The 23,468-nt window shown below is 39.4% G+C and overlaps 1 protein-coding gene across 4 annotated transcripts in view; it reads right to left on the bottom strand.

Annotated features, from left to right (window-relative positions):
• Positions 1–23,468, bottom strand: part of ttc28 (tetratricopeptide repeat domain 28) — a 470,745-nt gene that overhangs the window by 93,217 nt on the left and 354,060 nt on the right. For all 4 annotated transcript variants that reach the window (XM_088618610.1, XM_088618612.1, XM_088618611.1 and 1 more), the window contains one exon: positions 508–1,015. In XM_088618610.1, the coding sequence (XP_088474736.1) occupies positions 508–1,015 (508 nt within the window). The remainder of the gene's footprint in view (positions 1–507; positions 1,016–23,468) is intronic.

The following is a 23,468-nucleotide window of genomic DNA, read 5'->3' as shown; positions in this document are numbered from 1 at the left end:
TCAGACCAGGGCAATAATACTCTCTTCACTCATAAAAATGATAGGTTACAAGAGCTCAGTTTGAGTCTTTGGCTGTTCTTGTATAATCTATTTGACTTCAGATTGTTAATGATGGTTTTGAAGACAGCGCTGTAAGCCCTAAATGAAGAAGCCGGGTCTCCTGCCGTTTTCCTGCAAGGCTCAGCATTGGGTCCAAAAGCTACTCTGCAGCAGATGGCTGTGACCACTGAAATACCAAGACACCATTACATCACATGGAGTCAAGGATTCAGTGCATCATGTAATTCGGCCAATTCTGAGATTACCGTCTTGGTTGCCCAGTCAACATAAAGTAATCAGCAATAAAATCTGTAGAAAAAATAAAACAACTTAGACCCTTAGAAAAAGAAAGTAGACTACTCTTGAGTAACCCTTAGTCAATCCTTTCCTGACCGCAATGCCCCTGTCACCAGGGCACTGTACAGAGCACTGTACCTTGAGCCATGCCCTGTGCTTTAGTGCTCTTACCCAGGTTGGAAGACGCTCGGCCCTCAGCTGCCCTGTCCTTCAGCCCCTCTGCGATGGCCAGCTGCTGCTCATGATACTGCTTGGCTCGCTCCAGGTCCTGCATGCAGCGAGCCGCGTGGCCCAGGCCCGCATAGGCCCGCATCTCGATGGGCCGCTCTGCCAGCTCCTGCGCCAGCTCCAGCACGTGAGTGTGGTAGGACATGGCCTTGTCAAAGTTGCGGCGATAGTGGTAGGCGCTTCCCAGGTTGCTGTAGGCCCGGGCCTCCTCCCGCTTGTTGCCCAGGGCTTTGGCAATGCCCAGGTGCTGCTCGTGGCACTGCACAGCGTTGTCGAAGTCACCCATGGCAATGTAGACGGCGCCCATGTTGCCCAGCTCCCGTGCCTCCGAAAGCTGGTCTTTGGACTGCTTGGCCAGCAGGACGCACTGCTTGTGGCTGGCCAGGGCGTTGGGGTAGTCCCCAATGGCTGTGTACACGTGGCCCAGGCTGCTGAGTGCTGAAGAGGCTGCCTGTCAGGGAGAAAACAAAGCACACCACTTAGATTAGCTCCTCGGATCTCTTGATACCTGCAAAATATTTTAGGGGTCAGTCTTTTCCTTGCCTTCCTGGACTGAAACTGAAACACAGAGCCCACTGCAGCGCTCAGTGGGGACCAGCACAGTCAGCTATGGCCACAGGTTTGTGATTCAGTTTTGCTTCATTGTTCATACCATGTTCTGCCAGCTCCTACCTTGTTGCCAAGACTTACTTTATACTGCATGTATTTACTCAAAGTGTTCTGACTTCACAATCATCAAACTGTTTCAGCTGCTCTGGGATTTTATAAAAAAATATATTTCAATGGGCTTTTTGGCTACAGAGATGGTTTTCTCAAGTACTGGTCTATACAAACTTTCCACTGCTTTAATCTGGTCTGTTCTGTTTCCTTTGCCACTTCTCAGATAGCCCTTGCAGAATATATTGTACTAGTTTTAATATGGTCCATAGTGGAGAAAGGGTTGAAAAAACACTACTCCCCTAGTACACAAAATATATTATTTATTTCCACATCCAATGTCAAAAGCCTCCATTTCACATTATCAGTACTTCAGAGGATTTGTTAAAAAACAGAAATTGCTTTTAATATGACTGCTTAAATAATCTCTTTAATTAAAGTCCATACTTGTGCATTATTTGCAAATAGATGAAAAATGCACCCAGAATTAAGCCCTAGAATAGGTCTCATATAGAGTAAAAATAGCAAACCAAGGCAAATCGGAACCACAGAAAACAAGTGAAAACACAGAAAAATCTAATTTGCACATGGCAATTGTTTGTTTAAAAAAATCCTCCATTTTATTCTTCAGAAATTAATTTGTTTTTGTCAGGCATAGTATACTCTAAACTTTATAATCTGTTTTCTTAAAATCAAACAATTTTAAGTCTATTAAAATGAAGATCATTTAGGATTTCTGAGCAATGAATGCTGCATATCAAGGTGTTCATTAACGTTATTTTCCCAGTTTTCAGATTGATCACAATTATGAGAAATTTAGAAAAATAACTTCACCTCTAACAGCACTCAAATATGATATCCCATCTCAAATTATTCCCAAAGCTGAAGTAAGGGTATAAACCCCATGGGCATTATTAGAATAAATTGAATGAGGTATGCGAGTGTATATAAATATAAAAGTGCACTACATCACAAAAATGTTCCTCATGCAACATTGCATCTTAAATTTGATAACACTGTTGTGCTTCAGGGATACACGGTAATGGTTGTTGAAACTGTGAAATTTCTTCCAGTGGAGAAATTAGTTTTTGAAAACAGAAATCCCAGCTCAAGGCCAATTTGTGCATGAAGGATATGGCACCTCCAACAGAGCAGTGGAGCCTCCATGCTAATTTTTGTATATACCACTTTAATGACAGTTTTGACTGTTGAAATTGTTAAGAACACCTCGGTATTTTATGCATTTCCACTATGGAACTTTAAGTGTGTCCAGATGATAGAAAAGCACAAGTACAGTGCATTTTGATTTGCCGAGACAGAATTTACAAGCCAGAAGAAATCCATCTTGTCCGTAGTCGAAGTGTTTGGCTTGGGAGTGTGCATGTCTTAGGAGACAGAAACAAAGGACGCCTTCTGAATGACATTTTAAACTGAAAGCAATTTGCTGTTTACTTTGTTGTAAACATCTCTTCTTCTAGCAGCTTGGTTTACTGCCGACAGCCACTTTAAGGGGACAAAAGGCCTAACCACATTAAGAGGAGTCTTCTGTAACTGAATCCTCATCTCAGGCCCCATATGCCTGTGGCAAGGAAGGAGGCAAATCGGGATGGAGCTGAAGACGAGCTGAACCTTCCCACCCCAATGTCCTGCTCCCTCTCACATGTCCTGGGAGCCCAGACAGCTCCGGGTTCATCAGGGTGGGTGGGCTGCTCCGCCAGCCCGACAGAGAGGGCCCACGCAGACAAGAACACAAACACTGCCTGATGTTACGCATCTATTTGTTTTTGCTATGCGTTTCCCTAAGAAAGTCTCACTGCTCTCAGAAAAAAGAGGTCTTTTGCGTGCAGACGGGACATAAAAAACAGGCTCTTCCACTGAGCTTCCACAGGAACTGACCACAAAGGACGACAAAACCTCAATAGTCCCTTCCTTCCGTCATGCTTTTAAGGTAAATTGTTCCGATTTGCCAAGACATTAAAATGGATTTGTTTTTCTATTAAAACAGCCTGTGTGGATATCAGTCGAAGGCCTACATGTAGCAAGACCTGCAGTGGGATTATCTGGTATTCTGGTGTTATAGTGACGTACTATAGGACAGGAAAAACATATTAGGATGGATTTCTAATATCTGACTTGCTGTTTGGCCCTATGGCGAATTTAGCTGATGTGTTTAAGATTTTTATGGTACCAATGGATTTAATAAATTTTACTTAAATTAGATTGCAATGTGCTATAGTCCTAAAACTTCAGTTTTTTGTTTCAGCAGAATCCCAGTTTTACAGTATGGTTTAGATGAACAAAACAATCTCTAAGAATGGCAATAAATACTTATTGGAGCATGATTTGGGCTATTTTCTATTTTTCTGCCAGAGGCAAAACAACAGCGGAATGAAAGTGGTGAAACAGTACAACACTGTTTTACTACAGTCAATGCATGAGTTTCACTTTGTACACTTCATGGGGTTAGTTTTAAGTTTCAATCCCCTTTTGGCAGCTTCAATGTGCATACCTGTATGTTAATCCTGTGCACTACCAATTATAAAAAACAGAGTAGAATTTTGATTTTGAAACTCTCTCAGTGTAGAGTACAGTATATTCCATGTTCAGGGTTTATCAAACCAGAACTTTCCCTAGACCTTGTTCCTAATGAAAAATAGTGGACTTGTTTGAACAAGAACTTACAATCCTACACAAAATCTCCTGCAATCCTACAAGTATATTTGTACAAATCACAGAATGCATGCCAGATCCTGTTCAACCTGTTCTTTTTGCTCATTGAAAGAAAGTGTCCAGTAATAAAACCATTATTCCATGGGGAGTCACCAAAGTAAGGCAAGTGCGTGTAAATTTCAAAATGTAACTGCCCAGTGAAGTTTGGTGAAGTGGCCACCATTTGGTGGATAAGCATTACCAAACCTCTTCCTATTTAATTCTCTTCTTCATTCCAAACCTCTGCAGGAAGAATCAGCTCTGCAGGGTAAGGACAGCTGTCAGATGACTGTCTGATAACTTTTCCAATTAGTAATTAATGCCACTGAAATAAAAATATTGTAAAAATTAAAATAGTAGGCATGATTTTCTTGCATTTAATTATATACTTTTTGAATTTCTTCCTTCCACATTTTTAATGATACCAGTCACTTTTAAAATGTTACTTGAAGAGGGATATTTGAGAATATCTGTGTAATCAGTCGAAAGGTTTTTGCTTCTTCAAAAGCATACTGTAGTTATACGGAACTTCTTAATTATTAAATCAGGAGCCAGCTGAATCATAACCATTTTATCTTTTCTGTATCTTGAATGGATAAGGGTGGGTGGAGTGGCCTAAAGGACTGCATGCTGAAAAACTCTGCTTTGAGGCCACAAGGCAGGATGAGTCTGGAGGGCCCTGGGACCAGAAGCAAAAGTGATTTCTTTTTGTTTCACTTTCTCAGGCTGCTTCTGTCTGGAATCAATTACCTGTTCACATAAAGACTTCCAGCAGTTCGCCAAAGTTGAAAAGCCCAGCAAGACATGTGACACAAGAACGTAATTAGATGTGGTCATAACTGTTGCCATTTTACGTTCCAGATTCTGCTATTTAAAAAAACTTAAACAGCTCTTGCACTACAGTCTTGGAAATATGATTTTTGATCAGCAGGGGCTCTTCTAAAGATCTATAGATTTAGATAGAGAATACACCAATGCATAAACAGCCACAAACATACTGACCTCTCTAATGAATCACTGTCCCAGCTGTACCATCTTTCCTTCTTCAGTCTTACAAGAAAGCATATGTAATAAGCCCATTGATCATCTTTTACTTGAGCCATCCTTCACCTGTGAGATATCCCCCTTATATCAGTTCTGGAGATTTTACTAAATCATTACATTTCCATGGCAAATTTCCAACTTTATACAGTATGTTTTGGGTACAAAGACTAACATATGTTTGTCTGAGTTCCAATGTCTATGTACAGTACCACACTGTTTTTGTTTGCTAATTTTATAATTGTGATGGAAAAAATAAATTGGCTTGATTAATTTTCTCTTAAACGGCGAAGAGTACAACTGTGTATGTGTGAGGACAAGCTTGAAAGTTTAGCCAGCACAAGCATAGAATGCTTTTGCTGTTAATGACTGATTACAGATTGTCTCATTCCTCTTTGTGCTTTTCTCCAGCTGTAGGCAGCTAGTCAAAGTCACTCACATTTAGAAAGATGATACTGAGTTAAGTAAGAAAGCCCACAAGGATAAACCAAAGATGACTGGTCACATACTACTATGGTGGTGTCCTTCTAGGAAACTATTATGATTTGTAACCAAACTGGGGCCCTTTTGTGATGCAAACCTTAGTATAATGTTTAGAAGCTAAGAAAATAAACAAACGGAGTCTTACAGGACTATTTTTTTCTTCCCAGTCTGATGATATTACTGTTCAAAGTTAAACCTGATTGTGTTTACAAAACCACATTTCCGGATACGCTTTAATTTGAATTTACTCAAACATCAGACTTTATAAACTGTTCATAAACTGCTGGCCCTTATCAGGAAAAATGTTTTGTAGGTTTCTGCTAATGAAAGGTAAACTCGGCTATGTTCTCTTAGGGAGAAGTTAAGGAGCCTGAAAATTACTTTTTAATCACAGCTGGGCAGCCTGATTCTGATTATTCTGTTTTCAAACACTTTGTGCTTTCAAAGCTTTGAAGCATAACACTTCCATAGTAAGCACCCTTACGCTAATGAGATGTTTTGTCCACCTTATAATTTATACAAAGAAATAAGCAAATGGAAAGTAAAAACAAAAAAATAATTTAGCTATTCTAAAGTTTTTTCAACCAAGCAAAAATAAAGATGATTAACTCGATGCTTAAATTACTCATGACCTTCACTTTTGCACTACATTGTCTTTGGTTTCCCGGTAACAATTTGTAATTTAATGATGCCATATTTGTCTACAACATTCATCCATTGATTGATGTTTTGCTTGTGATAGGAACCCATAAGAATTCTGTTATTCTAAACAAGCTGTATTTCATTACAGCACAACATTTAGGCAAAGGAGTTTTGGCTTTTGGAAATGTCCTGTGCTGTAGAGCAGGCTCGATCCTATACGCAGCACTGCAGAGAGCTATTCTTCCCATCTAACTTGTTCCAAGCTTGGTCATGGATAACCCCTGTCTGGCTGTTCATCAGCACAGCTGAAACACAGATGATGTCACAGGAACAAAAACACTGCAGCCCTGGATGAAGTTTCTTCGTTAGACAATGTTTGGATTTTTATGTTTTGTGCTTTTTGAAAGAACGTCAGCAAAATGATCTGCCAGCACAGACATCAGGACGAGAATAGCTTGAGCAAGCTCAGCATCTAAGGAGACGTAAAACAAAAAAGCTGAAATAAGGTATCATATAAATGTGCTTACTAATGAATAATTTATTATTCATTTCTGGCTAATAATAAATTCTCTGCAATTTAACATCACTGAACTGAATTTGCAGCAGATTTCTGTTCACTCTAATCTACCGCTCAGGTAGAAGGTACTGTAGCAGTATCTACCTTCTACAGTATACAGTGCCTACAGTATACAGTACATCAGAGTAACAGAACACAGGCCGAAAGGGTACTTGGTACTGTATGTCTATATATATTGCTGATTACATATAATAGGATCAGAGATTTTGGAACACCTATATTTTAAGGTGCAGATGCATTCATTAATAAAATTAAAAAAAAGTTTTTAAAAATTGATGTGCCCCTGAGGAAAATGATTGGTGCCCCACTGGGTACCTCAATGGATCTGTCTGTAATCTAAATAAAAATGTTAAAGAATAAATTCTGTCATCATGGTATACAAACACCATCTTCAAAAATGTATTTCTTCATTTTTCTGTTTGTATTTTATACAGGAAAGGGATTTTCAGACTGGGCTGGATTTATGCTCAGTGATACATTTTTTATGTTTTTCATTCACCTTGAAAAGTGCTATTCCCCATGAAATAAAATCAGACACATTCCCAAATAATATCCTAGTTACATCTTGTCTCAAGCTACAGCAGCTTTCTTGTGCCTGGGGGACAGTTTCCTTGGAAACAAAAGTGGATTTCAGTTTGTAAAAAGGTACAGGCGGCCTTGTGTTTAATTTAGAGTCAGGTCTAGATTGGTAAGGGATTTGGAGCTACTTCAGCCTATAGCCCTTCAGTGTGACATCAGCACAGACCTAGCTCTTCTTAGCACACATCACATAGTGGCTTGGCTCACAATGCAACTTCCCCTCAGTCAGTCAATTTAGAAATCTGCTTAAATTGTCCTGATAATAATACTAGCAGGTATGGATTTCAAGTTGCCCCTGCACTGCAGTTCTGCACAAATATTATATTAACCTTTTGCAAAATTCATGAATTCACTCATTTCTGAATATAAGCCACACTGCAATATACCGTTCTTGTACGACTAAAGAATTCCAAATATCTTTGCATCTGTCTATGTAATACGTAGAAACTTTTTTCAAAGATGACAACATGTTGGCTGGCTCAGCAGTGTGGCATATTTAAAAGCTGCACCGTCAGTGTAAATTAGCACACTGAATTATTACTGTTATTAATACAGAATAACAACTTTAGATATGGGTATCTGATACCTGACAATAATAATGCCGTTTATTTTGAATTTAATAGAAAATCACTGTATATATTGTAATTGAGCAATTCATTAGTAAATTAATTTTGACCAGCTTGATGCAATAACTGACCAATTCTCACAGACAGCTGATAAACCGTCCTGCAGTTCAGAATGAGCCCTTTATCGTCACACTGCTCAAGAGTTCTTCCTACGAGGTCATGAACTCAGCCTGGTTCAGGGCTGAGGAACCATCAGCTGTGTCTGCAACTAGATGTTTTATACTGTAGGAGGAGATAATTTTAATGTTCAGTGCTGGCCCCCACACCTCCTAATCCTGCTTCTGGAGTAACACTGTCCAGAACCTGGTCTCTCCAGCAGGTCGAGCTGGTTTTAAGGGTCACCATCTTAATGTAATCAACGAATCAGGAGATCTGTGAACTTCAGGAACATTTGATTGTAAGATCATCGGAACAAAAATCACAAGGACCTCAAGGAATTTGTTCCCTACGTGGAACAACTGTGATCAGAAATTGACTTGTGTTTCCAAACATTCTTTACAAACAGATCAAGTGGGGAGCTGCGTCAGCATCCATAGGCAGCAAAGGAACAAGAAAAGGTTTATTCCCTGCTGAAAAGGGAAGAAAAGAAACACAATGCTTTGGCTGTGGAGCCACACCCAAAACAGGTTTCTATTATCTAGGGCCATCCCAACCCCCACTTTCAAAAAATAAAAACTCTGTCCCCTGAAAATTTGTATAATTCTGTAACCCTTGCCACAGCTACAGGTAGGTGAATACAACCTTAACACTGTACCACATAATCCCCAGACCTGCAGCAGGCTCAAAACAGCCTTTTAATAATATAAAGAGATTCACCAACTTAAGATAACTGACAGGCTTTTCCATATTCAATATTATGCCCTCAGAATATTGGTGTCAGACAATTTCCTAAGGTTTTTAAAAGCAGATGAGAGCTGGCTGTTGGTACAGATCCAGTGCAGGGATTGGTAAGACCTGCTGTCTATTTTAAAGTGCTCATTATTGATACATAAATAAACAAGCCGGTGTTGCAAATTTTGAAAAAGGATTGGAACCACAGATATTTAAAATCACAAAAAGTTTGCAAATTCAGACCATCCAGCTTGTTTGTTTTTTAGAAGGCAATTGATCCAAGGATCTGCAAGGTATTAGATTCAACGATATGGCTTGAGACATTATTCCAAACACACATTGGCATTTATTCTAATATATACAGTATATTGAAATTCCTTTGCAGCTTCATCAGAGTTTGCTTATTCTCCTATTTTGGTGTAATCTGCAAACTTGTTCTAATACTAGAATCTATATAATTTCTATAAATCTATATAATCCATATAATAGGAAGGGGCAGAGACTGAGAAAGTGTGGGGAAGTGTAGGAGAAACTGCATGTGGAAGCAATTGTCTTCTGGAGAATAAAAATACAGCAAAACAAGAATATATATTGCTTCTTACAAACCTTAAAAATTAATGTTAAAATATATTATTCATAAAAATACTTCCACTGAACATTAAAAGACAAGGGGAAAAAAACGTGCCTTAAAATGTACCAAGAAGGTCATTAGTGAAATGAAGATATGTTCAGTATGAAAAATCTGAATTTATGTCACATTTCATGAGAACATTAAAAAGGTTAGATGTGAGGGGGCCCTTCACTCCATCGAGCTCATTTGGTTGGTAGTAACTCCCTTCATCTTTGGCCAAGACACTTCTTAGCACGTAATAACTTTTTGTGAATGAGGTCTCAGGCGTTTACAAAGGAAGACGAAGATGAAGAAACTTATGCTTTGCCAGAAAACCAGTGGTACAGAATGCCTGCATATTCTCTGTCTTCATCCCCCACTGACACTAACACTTGCCATAAAAATCATGAATTGATCGTTTCCGTCCAGTGCTATCTATAGGTACCAGAAGCAACTTCCTCTGTAAGTGACCTTAGTATCTTAGTAATCAATAGAGTATTTTTTAAATGAAATGCCGTTGTATGCTCTCTAAATATTTCCCTCCAGGGACCTGTGAAAATAGCATCTGGCTGCCCTCTTGATAAGGTGGTTTTACCAGTGTCACGCTCACCACGCTGTACATAGCCATTTGATACTTTTAATACTTTGTATTTTGTATTTTGATACATTTGATACTTAAGCAATGATATCTTCTGCCAAAGGCAGTACCAACAGCATTACTGAGTGCACTGTCAGCCAAGGGCTTCAACTGTGATGTGGCAATGCAGGGGGAGTAATCTACAGCTTTCAAAGTGTAAGAATGGAAATAATAGAGCAGCCAAACACAGGGCCTGACACTCTGTGGAGTTCAATTTTGTAAGACAGACACCTCACTTCATTTAATGAACCAAACGACGCTCTGAGTGGAAGCCAGGAGACCCAGTGTGAAGTCCTTCCAGTTCATTTTTTATTAGGAAGATGAACAACAAAGCAATTGTAAGAATCTTTTAGTACTCTGCAACCAGATGAGTAAGTGTATGATCGGGTGAGTATATGTTCTTTCTGCTGGCTTTACTAGGTATAAAACGACACCTACACTAACCCTGTATTATCACAAGTCCTCCATACTCATTTATTATCTTTTTCTTTGTCGTGCCACCTAGTGTATATTCTATGCCAGGAGGAGTAATCTTACTTAGTATACCATTGACTGTATTACAAAACCAATCACTTGAAGTGGTCTTTCTCACAAGAGGGGAATTCCTCACTGATTCCAACACTGAAACATTAGGTTCTTATTTTGAATCCGGGAATCTGAGAGATATGCTTCTCCTATTGGTTGCTATTGACCTGGCAGATAGGAAATGCATGCAATGTTATATGGAACCACGGGGCGGGCCCATGTGCTATGATCAGGGGATACTGCCTGCCTACATGGGTCTGGCCTAAGCTGAGCTAAAAAAGGTCTGTAAGGAGAAACCTCCTTGCAGGGACTGTGAGCTAGCAGGCTATCCCTGTCAGAAAAAAAAAGTATTAGAAAGTATTCAAAATCTCCTTTTCTCTACTTTGAAATCTACCAATTGGTTTGAACATTACTATGCTAGAATATTAACCATTTACCATAATTCTTTTTTTTTCCATATATTTAAGACATCTTTTCCATTCCTGCCAAGGCATTAACAAAATATAAGTTCTCGTCTTTCTGAAATACCGCCTTTATTCATGTCAGACACTGTGAGAAGACAGAATGGTAAAACGGGCTTTCAGAGCTCACCTCTTTCCTAACCCCACTTCACCTGAGGTGGACGGCCCCCCAGGTGTGCGCAACACTGGGAGCTGCTGCAGGCACAAGCCCAGTTCTAATACAACCACAGATAAAACCTTTGCCATATTTACCATTAGTCCTTGCTGTCACTGCCACGCAGGCACTCTGAAGAAAGCATTTCCTCTCCCACCCCTGGGGTACTCCGGGATGTTTTGACTTGTTAGTACTTTAATACACACTCACACTCATGCTCGCGGACACAGAGGGTGGTGGTGGGGAGGGGTGTTTAACCAACCCCTTCCTCCACTCTAGCCCTGCCAAGGGGCATTAGCGGTCAGCACGTACAGCTAATGCATTAAGTAAATAGTGGCCGGTCTCTGAGGGGACGAAGCATCACTCAGCTCCCAGACAGACATCTTGCTTTTCTTGGGAAGCCATCAAGCAGAATTACCACTTGTAGAAAAAAGGGCTGGGGGTGAAGGGAGGGGGGATACATCAACTACTGGAAAAGATATCTGCTGTGGAGGGCTGGAAGGGGAATGGAATGGGAGGCTACACACCTATAATTATGTAAATCATCTTGCTAGAGAGGAAACAAATTACTCATGGTCCAAGGTTAAGTCATGATTAGAAAACCGATTGTGCAATGTTTGAGGACACGGGAGTGCTGTTCAATGCGTATTCTCATCATCATTCATTTTCTTCTATTTGATTCGGTGCTCCAGACTCTGGGTGTGATCATGTCTAAACTGCCCTTTACTGATGCTCACGCAATGCTGAATCAGACGACTTCTGATTTTTAAAAGATATTTTTTTTAACCTAACAATGGCTGGCAATAATATCAGCCAATACAGAGTCATAGCCTCCAAAGGAGCAGAAAAACAATTCACACAGATCTATCAGCACTACAGAATGATTCTGAAGGGCACTGAGTCACAGTGTATCACACAGATTAATCACAGATGGTTTCCTAAAACAGGCACAGATTGTCACTGTGCTCGATCGTTTTTTGTGTGTAGTTAGAGCTGTTGTTCTGAAAAATAATATTGAACCCTTATTGTGCAAGCAGCTGATTTCTTGAAAAAGAAAAGAAAATCAAACTGCAATATCATTCAACACATTAAAGACACTTCAGCCTTCCAGAGTAAGTATAACACCAAATGTGAATACTCAGTATTAAGGCCCAGTTAATGAGTAATTAATGAGAAACAAACTCTAAGGAAATTATGTGAATTAATTTTATTATCAACAGCTATTACTATTGCTGCTCTCATACTGTATGACAAAGGTGTAAAATCCATCCTATGGCTATTACTGTAACAATGTGTATTGTAAGTTATTTAAAACCATTTTTGTGCAGATAGCCATGTGCTTTGATTATATTCTGCTTAGTAACACTTGCTTCACAAAGCCCTTTTAAATGGTGATTATGGGAACAGTTAAGTTCTGGTCTGTCAGTAATTAATTACGGTCTAGACATTTGCCTTTCGTGCTGCTTCTCACATCAAAGTCCAGACCTTTTGTGACTGAAACTCATGTCAAGTCAGGCTGGGAAATAGTCACTAAACTATTCAACTATTCAGCACTTTGAGAGGCAGGATAATACTGGAGCAGGAACAACTGAAAATGGTTTTCGTGCATTTTGCCACAAGGTTGGCACAGCAATGATAACAGGTAACTGTAGTGATTCTGTGCTCAGATGTCAAAGCAAACAGAGAAGTTGAACTGGGATGTATTCACAACATTGGCATTGCCGAAGAGATTCAAACTTTCTGGAGTCAAAGAATTTCTCCCACGCCACCATTCATTCATTTCAACCCAGCCAGGCTGGACTGAAGGAAGGGCTCGTAAATCCAGGTCCTAAAAAGTCAGTGATGGATGACAACATTGCAAAATCAGGAAACAAAGGAGCCCAGCACGACCCAAATGTACCACAGGACCAGGTGCATTCTGCTAATTACCACTGGGAGACTTGATTTCTGGTATTAAGGCATTTAATCTCACTGAGATCAGACTGCAGTCTCCTTAGGGATGACTGGTTCTCTTGCTGTGGCTATTTATTAGAGCATCATTAGATGTTTTAGAGCACACAGCATTACAATCTCAGGACTAAATGATTGCCCATAACTTGGCACCAAGGCAAATTGAAGACCCATTTATTATTTTTTTGATGATGGTGTGACTTAAAATTTCATTGAATGAATGTGCTGAGTAAAGAAAGAGGCTTACAATAAAGGGAAATGAAAACTGAAATGAAATGATAATGAATGGAAGCAATTAAATGTTATGAATGGAAGTGCAGTATTTGATGTCTTTCTCTACCTTTTATTTTAAAGGTAAATCTGTGTGAAATGAAGGCTTTCTTCTCACTGTTAAGGGAGAATACATTTCTGTATTAAATTATTCTTACATAAAGGGATCAATTTTGGAGTTGGGAAAATGATTTGTCCAGCTGACTTTGCATGTACAGTATTATAAAGCAGCATTCTTTTAGCTTCACTTTAAATAATACTTGAAATAATTTTATGTTTGCACATTTTAAAGATAAACTTTTTTTAATGTTTCACTAAATAGACAATGAAGGATTAAATAAAAAGAGAACATTCAATGAAAGCAACAGTAAATCTACCATAACATACCTACCTAATGTTTAACATATTTTGGTTTCACTGCAGTGCCAGTGTGCTACTATGTAACAGCATAAGTATGCACTTAATGATTAAAATCAACCTAAAATCAAAAACTCTTATTAAAAACGGGCCAAGCTTTCAGCACATAATGTTGACCACATTTCTGGTAATTTCAGTTTTGCAATTTCAGAGACTATAGAGGATGAGGGAATCGGTACTGTATTTTTATCTGTACTCTTCTTCTTTTTGGTATTGGTCACACAATTAAAAGTGAAATTAATACAAAAACTGATCACATGTTACTCTCATAAAATGGGCCAAGCTTCTAAAATTCAAAAAAGGAAAAACGTCTCCTGCTGTGGTTGTCATCCTAAAGCAGTAAATAATCCACATCTTTCAATGAGCTGCCCCCATCTGACAGGGAAAGTGTAAAGATCAGTACCATGATCACCATGATGAATCAGAATGGAAGTGCTTATCTCCTATACTGGTTCTCAATAACCATCAAAAGTTCAGTTCTACTCCAGTCAGTCAGCGTGAAGCTGGTCTTGAGAGAATGCATTATTCACACCAAAGGATCAGACAGCTTTTCTCTGTATCCCATTTTACTGAGCATTTACATGTTGTTTTCATTATTACTCAGCAGACGAGAGGCTAATCAAAGAGAGAGTGCACTGGGGTCCCATTGTAGAAGGAGAGGTGGGAGAAGGGGGGTCACAGTCATTTAGTACAGGCCTGTAGCCTGACAGAAACACTTTACTGTCAGATGCTGATACTGATCCCTAAAAGACACAGGGTATTTCATCTGTTTCTTCCTGTTCTGGTGTTTCTTTCATATTTTCAACTCTCTTGTATGTGTCCTTAGGGACCCTTAGTTACTTCTGCTGGTAAGGTTATATTGTTATGTGTTTTAGTACAAACTGCTATTGAAAAGTCGGAAATACAGCCGACATGCAGCTCTTCAAGGCTGAGAATTTGTTTTTTGGGAGGGGAATACTTAAATCTGCTCGCAACATTTCAAACAATAAAGTTCAGAGTATCCTGGGGTATTCAGTTCCTTCTCAATAACACCCTGGCACGCACATTTCTGAAGCTAGGCTGGAACAGATATTAAGGCGAATAGAAACGTGAGACTAAAACATACGAGACAATCTTTAAGAACACACACAAGAAATGACAAAAACTAAGTGTCTGCTACTTCCTGAACTCAACAAACAAAAACATAACAAATACAATGAACTGTACTCACCAAGCCTGGCTTAGCATTGCCACAGAGTATAAGCACAACCCAACTGTTTACGCAAGTTTGGGGGGCACGGTTGTAAAAAAAAACCTCAGGAGATATGTTTTATTCTGAAGACAATAAAAAGTGAGACTAGTTCAGGTGTGTAATTCTGCTGGCAACCGCGGTGCACAAATCCACAAACATTCTGCCTCTGCCAGCAATGTCTTTCAGGGAAGACGTTCTTGCTGACCAGCAGTTTTGAAGCACTAACCTTCCTCAATGGCAGGACTAACTGAGGCCTTTGTCTCAGTAACATCTGGTGCCTGGGCTTCCCTGCTGCTGTTTGGCCACTGACCAATGGTCACTGCTGTTCCCAAGCCCAGCCCCCAGACTGAAACGAGGCTGGCTTTCCTTGACAAAACAGTCCTAATCTGACAAGCAGGCCCACCCTCTGAATGATGCTTCTCAGACCCCTTTCTGAAAAAATAAACTGTTTTACTCCCTTAAATAAAGATTCCTGCTGGAAGGTCACTGTACGAGAAAGTCTCGCAGGGGGTATGAGACAATGATTAATGTTTAGCAATAAATGCAAGAAGCACAGTAAGTCTCCTTCAATGAGAACTTTAGAAACAAAAGATATCTGTTTTAGATATAGAATTCAGAGCAGCACTGTCATGGATCTTAAAGAGTAACTTCACATCTTCGAGAAGAAGTTATGTCCAATTCCTTTTTGGTGATGTGCAGTGAGATTTACTAAAATATCACAAAAGAAAAATGCTAATTGAAAATAAAGACCATACTGTAAATAAAACTGCTGATTACAAGATCTATGGCTGTTGTAAATTTCAGAATTTTCTCTCTCCAAAAGTGTGCCCTATTGTAGAATGCCATCACTCCTAACAGAGTTTTAGGAAAACCTGTATACTATATTTCTGTTCATAGTAATGACTTGTCTATCTAAAATCAGCTCAATCACTTGACACACTAAGTCCATCTGAAGTAAAAGAAGAACAGACAATTACTGGTTCCCACTTGATCCAGTGCCACATATGCATACTCTGAGTCAATGTTAGAAGCTTATCTCTTGTTTTGGCACTTCCTCACTTTTCACTGGAGCAGATGAGCCTGATTGTGGAAAACATAAGCAGCTTCTACTGGCTACCCTGGTCTGATCCAATGAACAGCCACATTTGATACAGCATGGCAAGAAGTGATTCTGACCATGGGCCAACCCTCCTTCACCCAGATGAGACTATAGGAAACAGTTCAGACTCTGGATTCAAACCACTGATCTCTAGTTGTAGGCCTATGTCTTGAAGATTTGGCTGCCATTACAAATCCAGTGTAAATCCCAAGGAAACTGTGACCTTTGAAGGAGAGCTATACATTTGTCAGGGTATTGTCAGGATCGGGTGGAATATGATTAGCAGGGAAAAATTCACAGTGACCGTGGTTCCTTTGTGAGCACCTGGCAATGTGGGCACAGGTATGAGCTGCATAAAACAGAATTCAATTGTTAATTTTTTTTCATGGGTTGGATAACACCAACAACAGTAATGAAGAACAGCTGCAATAATATGCATTCAATTCCCATTGAAGTAGGGGACCTTGGGGAATGTCCTATACAAACGGGCTCTTGAACAGAGAAGATTGTGAAGGAATAAAAAATCTCAAGAGCACTGACAAAGTAGACATAGAGGACATCTTCAGTGAATTATGAACCAGAGGACACAAGTGCACTTAAAACCAAAAACAGCAGACAATTCCTTACCCAAATGGTTCCGGGAATATTGAATTAGTTACCCAGCCATGTGGTTGAATCAGATACCGTTACCAATATCTTCCTTCAAGAAATGGCTGAATGAGATACAGGGTCAATAAACTGCTAACTAGCAAATGAGTCAGATGTGCTGAATGGCCTACTCTTGTTTGTAACCTTATGTTCTTATCAGATCTTTGTGGGAAGAAATTAATTAAACATATTTATCTGTTTTGGTAAACAATAAGCAAAATTCTTCAACAATCCCAGTGAATCACTTTCAAGACCTTCCAAAAACAATCCAAAAATGGTTTCACACAGCCCTTGCTGTAGCTTTGCCCTTCTGCTAGCACAGCAGTCTTCCAGCAGTGTCACAATGTGTCTTGGAAAATAGATGTGCTGCCTTCCTTGTTCCTAAGGTTATTGAACACTACAATGGAGCACTGTAATTTACTGTAATACTTAACTAAACTGGAGTGATTCAAAGTGAATACTGTACCACATTTGAAAAGTGTTTCAATACAATATTTCTGAATGTGTGCAGTGGTGCAAATTTAACAGGGGTCATTTAATGTGAGCCTGGTACAGTAATACAACCCTCTGAGGCTTTAAATGCATTTTCCAAACCTGCAGGGTTACATGTCCCATCTTATTTGCTTGTCTGTGTCCAAAATTTGTAGGAGAATTTAGGACAGGGATAATATGGGTTATAACTTCTGATTCAGTTGGAGTTTCAAAACCCTCTAGAACTTTGTAACTTTGTAAGGAATGGTAAACTCATCCTGTCACAAAGGCAGTCTTTTATCTCAACAGAACTGTTTACAGTGTGCTCTGTGGCTTCTGCTTGAGGGATGAACCACATACTGCATGTGGCACAAAAGCAGACATATGCAGTGACTACAGACTGACAATGCTCAAATAAAACCCAAATAGTTGGGTATAAAATAACAAGCTAATACAAATTATTAAAACACAAAAATGTAGCACGTAACCTTACACCAGCACAAGGCATAGCTGGTGGGGTAATGGAAGCCTCTGGTCTCTCTGTCTGCTGAAGTTAAGGGTTGATTTTGAATTCAAGGGACAGTGCCACAAGTGTTTCAATATCAAGAATGCAAAAATCCAGCTGAACTGATTCAGCTCCACACACAGGCCTGACCTGAGCAAGAATCTCTTAAGGAGGCAAACAAAAAGAATTTGAGTCCCATTCTGCTTGGTTCATTATTTCAGCAAAAGCAGCTGGTAAGGTTAAATATGTGTGCACCAGATCTGACAAGATGAATGGAGAGATTTCCATTTTCTCAGGGCATTTCACACTCAGTAGGGAAAAGAGTGGACAAAACAAAACTGACATGCACTAAAGATATTACAGTCTGCTCAAACCTCATTACATCCATGATGGCCCAGTGATTTCATTAACAAAACTGTTGATGATAAATAAAACATAAAACACACATGTACACACAAAGAATATTTGTCTTCAAATCTCTGTTATAGAATAAGGACTCCAGCAGACTCTTCCATGGGCTTCACACCACAAAGTAAGCAAGCAACAACCACCTTGAGGTACTTCTGTATGTTTGTCATGAGCCTCAAATAAACACCAAAACTGCACAATGGATGTCAGTAGTTGCTTGCCCTGACTAAATTACATGAAACAGAATAAAAGGGCCTCTTTGACAATTCCATTTCTAATGTGAAAGTCAAAGAATTTTTATTTCCATTTTTGCCATACTGCATAGTCATTTTTTTGTTTGTGAGATACTCCAACTCTGATTAGACAGGCAGATAGTGTGGGGGCTCTGAATATTTATAAGCTATGACTGTTCACAAACTTAGAATTTTCAAACATCTGGATTCTGATTCTGCTTCAGATTTAGGCAAAGTAAACCACCACAGACAGCTGTTTCACCCTGGTAATGTATAGCCATGCTTTGACCATTTAGACCTATTTAATATTAAAGTTCCATATTAAATTGGTTTGTTGTAATGCTTTTAAAACACTCAGAGCTCATTTATATTGTTACATCTCATATGAGAAACACAATTCATACAGAAATCTACTCCTAAAATGGTGCAACCCTGAGCTTTGCTTTTTAAAAATAAATATGTATGTTAAGTTAAGGACAGACAGGTTGATAGTCTAACCTGGACCTCTTCTATAATCCCATAAATTGAATTTATTGATGGCTGTGTTCAGACATTTTAACAATGAGTGTTCTCGCTTCTAGACTGGAGTTTTACCAATTGCTTTCTGTCTGCAGTATAACAATGCTGAGGTTTTGTTTTACTTATGACCCCAGGGTCTCAATGACCAGCAGTTTCAAATTAATATGTAAGGTAATACAATATAAAAGGCCAGAGAGCTGCATGTAAACTTGAGAAGGGCCATAATATCCAGGACACCATTCAAGTTAATGTTTTCCTGTAACCGAGGGTATTTGAAAGACCTACTGAGTCACACAGTTTATGGTTTCATGGGAACACAACCACTGGACAACCTTCAAACCTGATTCCTCCGCCAAAACATTTGCTTCACTTTTCTGTGTCACAAACAAAACCAGCACAGATGCCTAAGCTATGTGTAACTAGAAAAACAGCCTTTGTTATCTCCACACCTGGACTGCCACCCACTACACATTTCCTGAAAGACACAGAAAACCACCTTGTTAATCTCTGTGAGACCACAGCATTAGTATAGTCATCAGTAGCAAGACCAGCCCCTGGCCTTTTGAATGGAAGAGCCTGTTCACATCCCATAATCTGACCAATTTTAACATTCTCACACATGATTTGCATGAATTGGCAAACTATCTGAAGCATTAAAAATCTCTGCAGCCCTGCAGAAAAATGATACTTCTCACCCTTAATTAAACTATTAATAAAGTTCAATTTACTGTACCTCCCTGTATGAATCAAATTATGAATAACAGCTGGAATTGGACTCTGTGTTCTCACTTTATTTTTAAGCTTACAATCGACTCAGAGTTTGAGTTTATTCTAATGCTTTATTATAATTACTTAGTTCATACCATTTGATAAAGGTATTCTACATTCAAACCAAAGAACTAAAGGAATGAAACACAATGAAAAAATAAATAAGATCAGATGGTGTCACATAAAACAAAGACAAAAAAGTTTTTAAAAAAAGCAAAGACTATACTAAGCAAAAGGAAAGCAATGTAATACAAAACACAGAATTGGAAATAATGAATCAGACAGTCGTAGAGTCTGAAAAGGGGATATTGAGGAGGTGCTGGAAGGTGGTCAGAGCTGTTGAAGCCCAGATGTTTCTAGGAATCTAGCTCTATAATAAGCATAGCTGGGGTCACCAGGTGAAGAGGAGTGGAGGGTCGATAGGGGATTTAAGAAGAAAGGAGGGGGCAGAGATGACATATAGTAGGAAGGGGTGAAATAATGCAAGGAATGACATCAAAGCAAGGATATCAAACCACATTCCCTAACCACACATACAGTAGATATATACAAACATACTGCTAGGGGATTAAGAAAATCTCAAATATAGAGCAGGATAATCGTTAATTGAAATAAATAAACATAACACCCAAACTGTAAAAGATATGCCATGAATATACACGAGAGGTTGGTATAGATTGAAGCACCTGAGTTCCTTATTCTCTGGCACTGCTCTGGCAGAAGAGTAATAAATTAAAGGCACACTCCGATAAACTAATATTTATGATCAATTACAGTAGCACAAACTAAGAAACGCACAACATAATATACAACATACAAGTTTACAAACAGGGTGGCTCAGAGGCCTACATCCTGACCAACCAGAAAAATCCAGACTGCTAACCCAGGGCTCAGAAAACGTATATAGTGCCTACATGGACCAAAAAAAGTGAAAACCTGTGTACTAAATAAAACAGATTACAACCCAGAGCTAAATCTCCCTTCCTAAAAATCTGGATGTTCCAAAGTAAAAGTGAATCTATACCCCTGTTCTAAAATAATCACTAACCCGAAGAGAACATCTTTAGCTTGGGGATTCCAAATAAAGGAAATCAGTTTCCAAAAATAACAGAATGGCTAGCTCTCTTAAACAAGGTTCAAATAGTTAGAATCGGACATTTTTTGCTAATCTGCACAAAGTCCTCAGCCTGGAAGTTTTGCTCTCCTCTCTGTTTCCTTACGTTATTTTCTTCTTTGTCTCTTTCTCTGCCCTTTCTTGTTTCTCCCTTTCTTGCTTCTTTACCTGACTTATTCCGTGTTCTGGACTGATGAACGTTTACACTTATTATGATTAGTGTAATTATTCCCCAGAAGGTCCCTTTTGATCTTTCCTTCTCTGGTCACCAAAAGCTCAGTTAGCACCTCGGTTCCTCCTCATTGTTTCTTAGATGCTGAGAACTACAAGCATTAGCTTTTCATGACCATTGTTACAGTACGTAAATATTTTGTTTAAAAAGACAAGATATTTATGCTATAACATCTTGGGTGTATACACCAAGAATGCAAGAAAGGAACAGGAGGATTTTCCTGTACCTTTTTGTCTAAAAAAAGTAAATAACAACATGAAAGATCTGATGCTCCTGAGACCCATTAAATATAAATTCATTTAAAAAAGAACTGAACTGTAATAAAAAAACATATTTCCTACTTTTTTCATAAAAGAGACATGAAAGAGAATACACAAGTCAATTTACTGTCTTTGTATTTACATGTCATTGTACTTTAGATTTTGTTTTTCCACTGGGACTAGATGTTACATAAAACAATCACTATTTAATTGTATTTCAGATCTCTGAATCAAATCAAAATGCCCACACAGCAAACAAAAGCAAACGCATTTGGTTCAATAGCCAAGAACAGGCTAACCTGTCAGCTCTTTCCATGGCAATATAATTTATTATGCAATCCTAAGACATGCATATAAAGTGCAAGTTATGCAATATAAAGCAAATATACATACTGTGATGCATGTAATGACTCAAGGAAAAAAAGAAATAGAGGCACTTACAATACTGATTTTTCATTATTCATTGCTCAATATTCCTTTACTTTTGAAGGCCACAAAAACTATTATCAAAGCCTTCAGTTAATGCTGCAAGAATAATGAAGTGCAGAAGACTGAGAACATGTGTTTGCAAGCTGTGCCATTTGTGAACACATGCCCAGGACAACAAGATAAGCAGCCACAAAATGACTTCGGCATGAATACAGTGTGTTCTGCAGGAGGATGCCTGTTTGTGACGTCTCTACTTTTGAGTCCAGCGCCTCTAATTTACTTCCACTGAGGGCGTCTTTTATAAAATTATCAATTATAATTACTTTTGTTACACCCACCAATTCAGAATAGCCAGTTGCCTGTTGTCATGTCTTGGCTCACAGATTCAAACCCCTCGATAGCACACTAGGCGAATGAGGAAATGTAGGCAGACTCCTCCAACCTGCTCACTAGGGAGCCACTACTCTTTTGTCACACCACAGGCAGCACTGTCTGGGACTGAGGGTTTAGCACTGATGGGAAACGTGGCCCACACTGGGCCACGGGGGACACTGTTGCTGAGAGCCCGGCCAACAGCCATTCGCACTCAGTGAAGGAGATCAGCTTGGGGAATGCCAGTCATATCAGGTACAGTATGACACTCAAACCAGCAATCACAGGGCTCAGCCTGGGCTCTTGCGAGCATCTGTTCTGGTGGAGACAGTCAGGATGCCCGTTCTTCAGTGCTTCTGGACATGAACTTTTGAAAAGTCTTTTTAGTCCCAGTTTACAATGGGAGATACATCTTTTACAAGTCAGATTCCTATCACCACTGCAACCTTTGTATCAGCACAGGAGGGAGGAACGCAACACCCATGCATCAGCCCATTTGCTGGGTTTCACACTGCAAGGCCACACCACATGAGCAGAGCTGAGGCATCAGATGGTGTGGCTCCCGGACTCCAGGCCTGCCACAAGGGCTCCTGCTGTGTCGTACTTCAAGAGAAACCTCACAGACTTTGTAACCAGCCACTCCTAGCACAGCCTCCCAGCCTGTCATTACAGCCCAGATCGGAGTCTGTGATCTCTGGACTCCAGAGGTCTGGCTAACCTCTGGGCAGAGGTTCCCACGAGATGAGGAGTCTGTTCTTAATGAAGTAATTAGGAGCCAGGGGGAATAACATAAAAATAAAAAAGAACAATAAAAGTATCACAGTCAAGCAACACACATACATAAGTAAATAATAAAAAGGAAAGGTGATCTTCAACGTGCACCTTTTTTAAAGTCCAAGTTATTGTTCTTATCCAGCCATGTTATCAAATGTTATAACTGTGTAAAAGAACTGGTGTTTGTTTTTGCTGTATTTATGGCGCGTCCCCCTCATCACATGACTGATCAAATCTTTCCCCTCTTCCTGTTGATCACAAGTCAGCTCCTCTGTCTGTCTTTGATGCAGTGCACTGAAACTGTACATTTTTGGCCACTTGCTGCTTTCTCCCCTCAGAACTTAATTGAGACTCGCATCACGTCTGACTGCCTCTGATCAAGTATGCAAATGCATATAGGCAGGTGATTTATGCACAGCACTGGCACATCCTGGGGGGCGGGGGAGAGTGGCATGGGCCATAAAGCTCACATCCTGGTTAAAAATGATAGAGGCGCTATTACAGTTTCCTAGCAGCAAATGGCCCAGGATTGATCTCCTAATTACTCTCTCTGTATTTTCAGCCATTGGCAAAGCCTTAATCTCTATCCTTCCATCTATTATCAAAAACATTCTCAATCCTAGGAAAGGTCACAGTGACCTGGAGAGTATCACAGAAGCACAGGGCACAAGG

Source organism: Lepisosteus platostomus, chromosome 24 (assembly GCF_059453375.1).
Source record: "Lepisosteus platostomus isolate fLepPlt1 chromosome 24, fLepPlt1.hap1, whole genome shotgun sequence".
Lineage (NCBI taxonomy): Eukaryota > Metazoa > Chordata > Actinopteri > Semionotiformes > Lepisosteidae > Lepisosteus > Lepisosteus platostomus.
The sequence above is the reverse complement of the archived record's forward strand: the minus strand, read 5'-3'. Positions and strand labels throughout refer to the sequence as shown.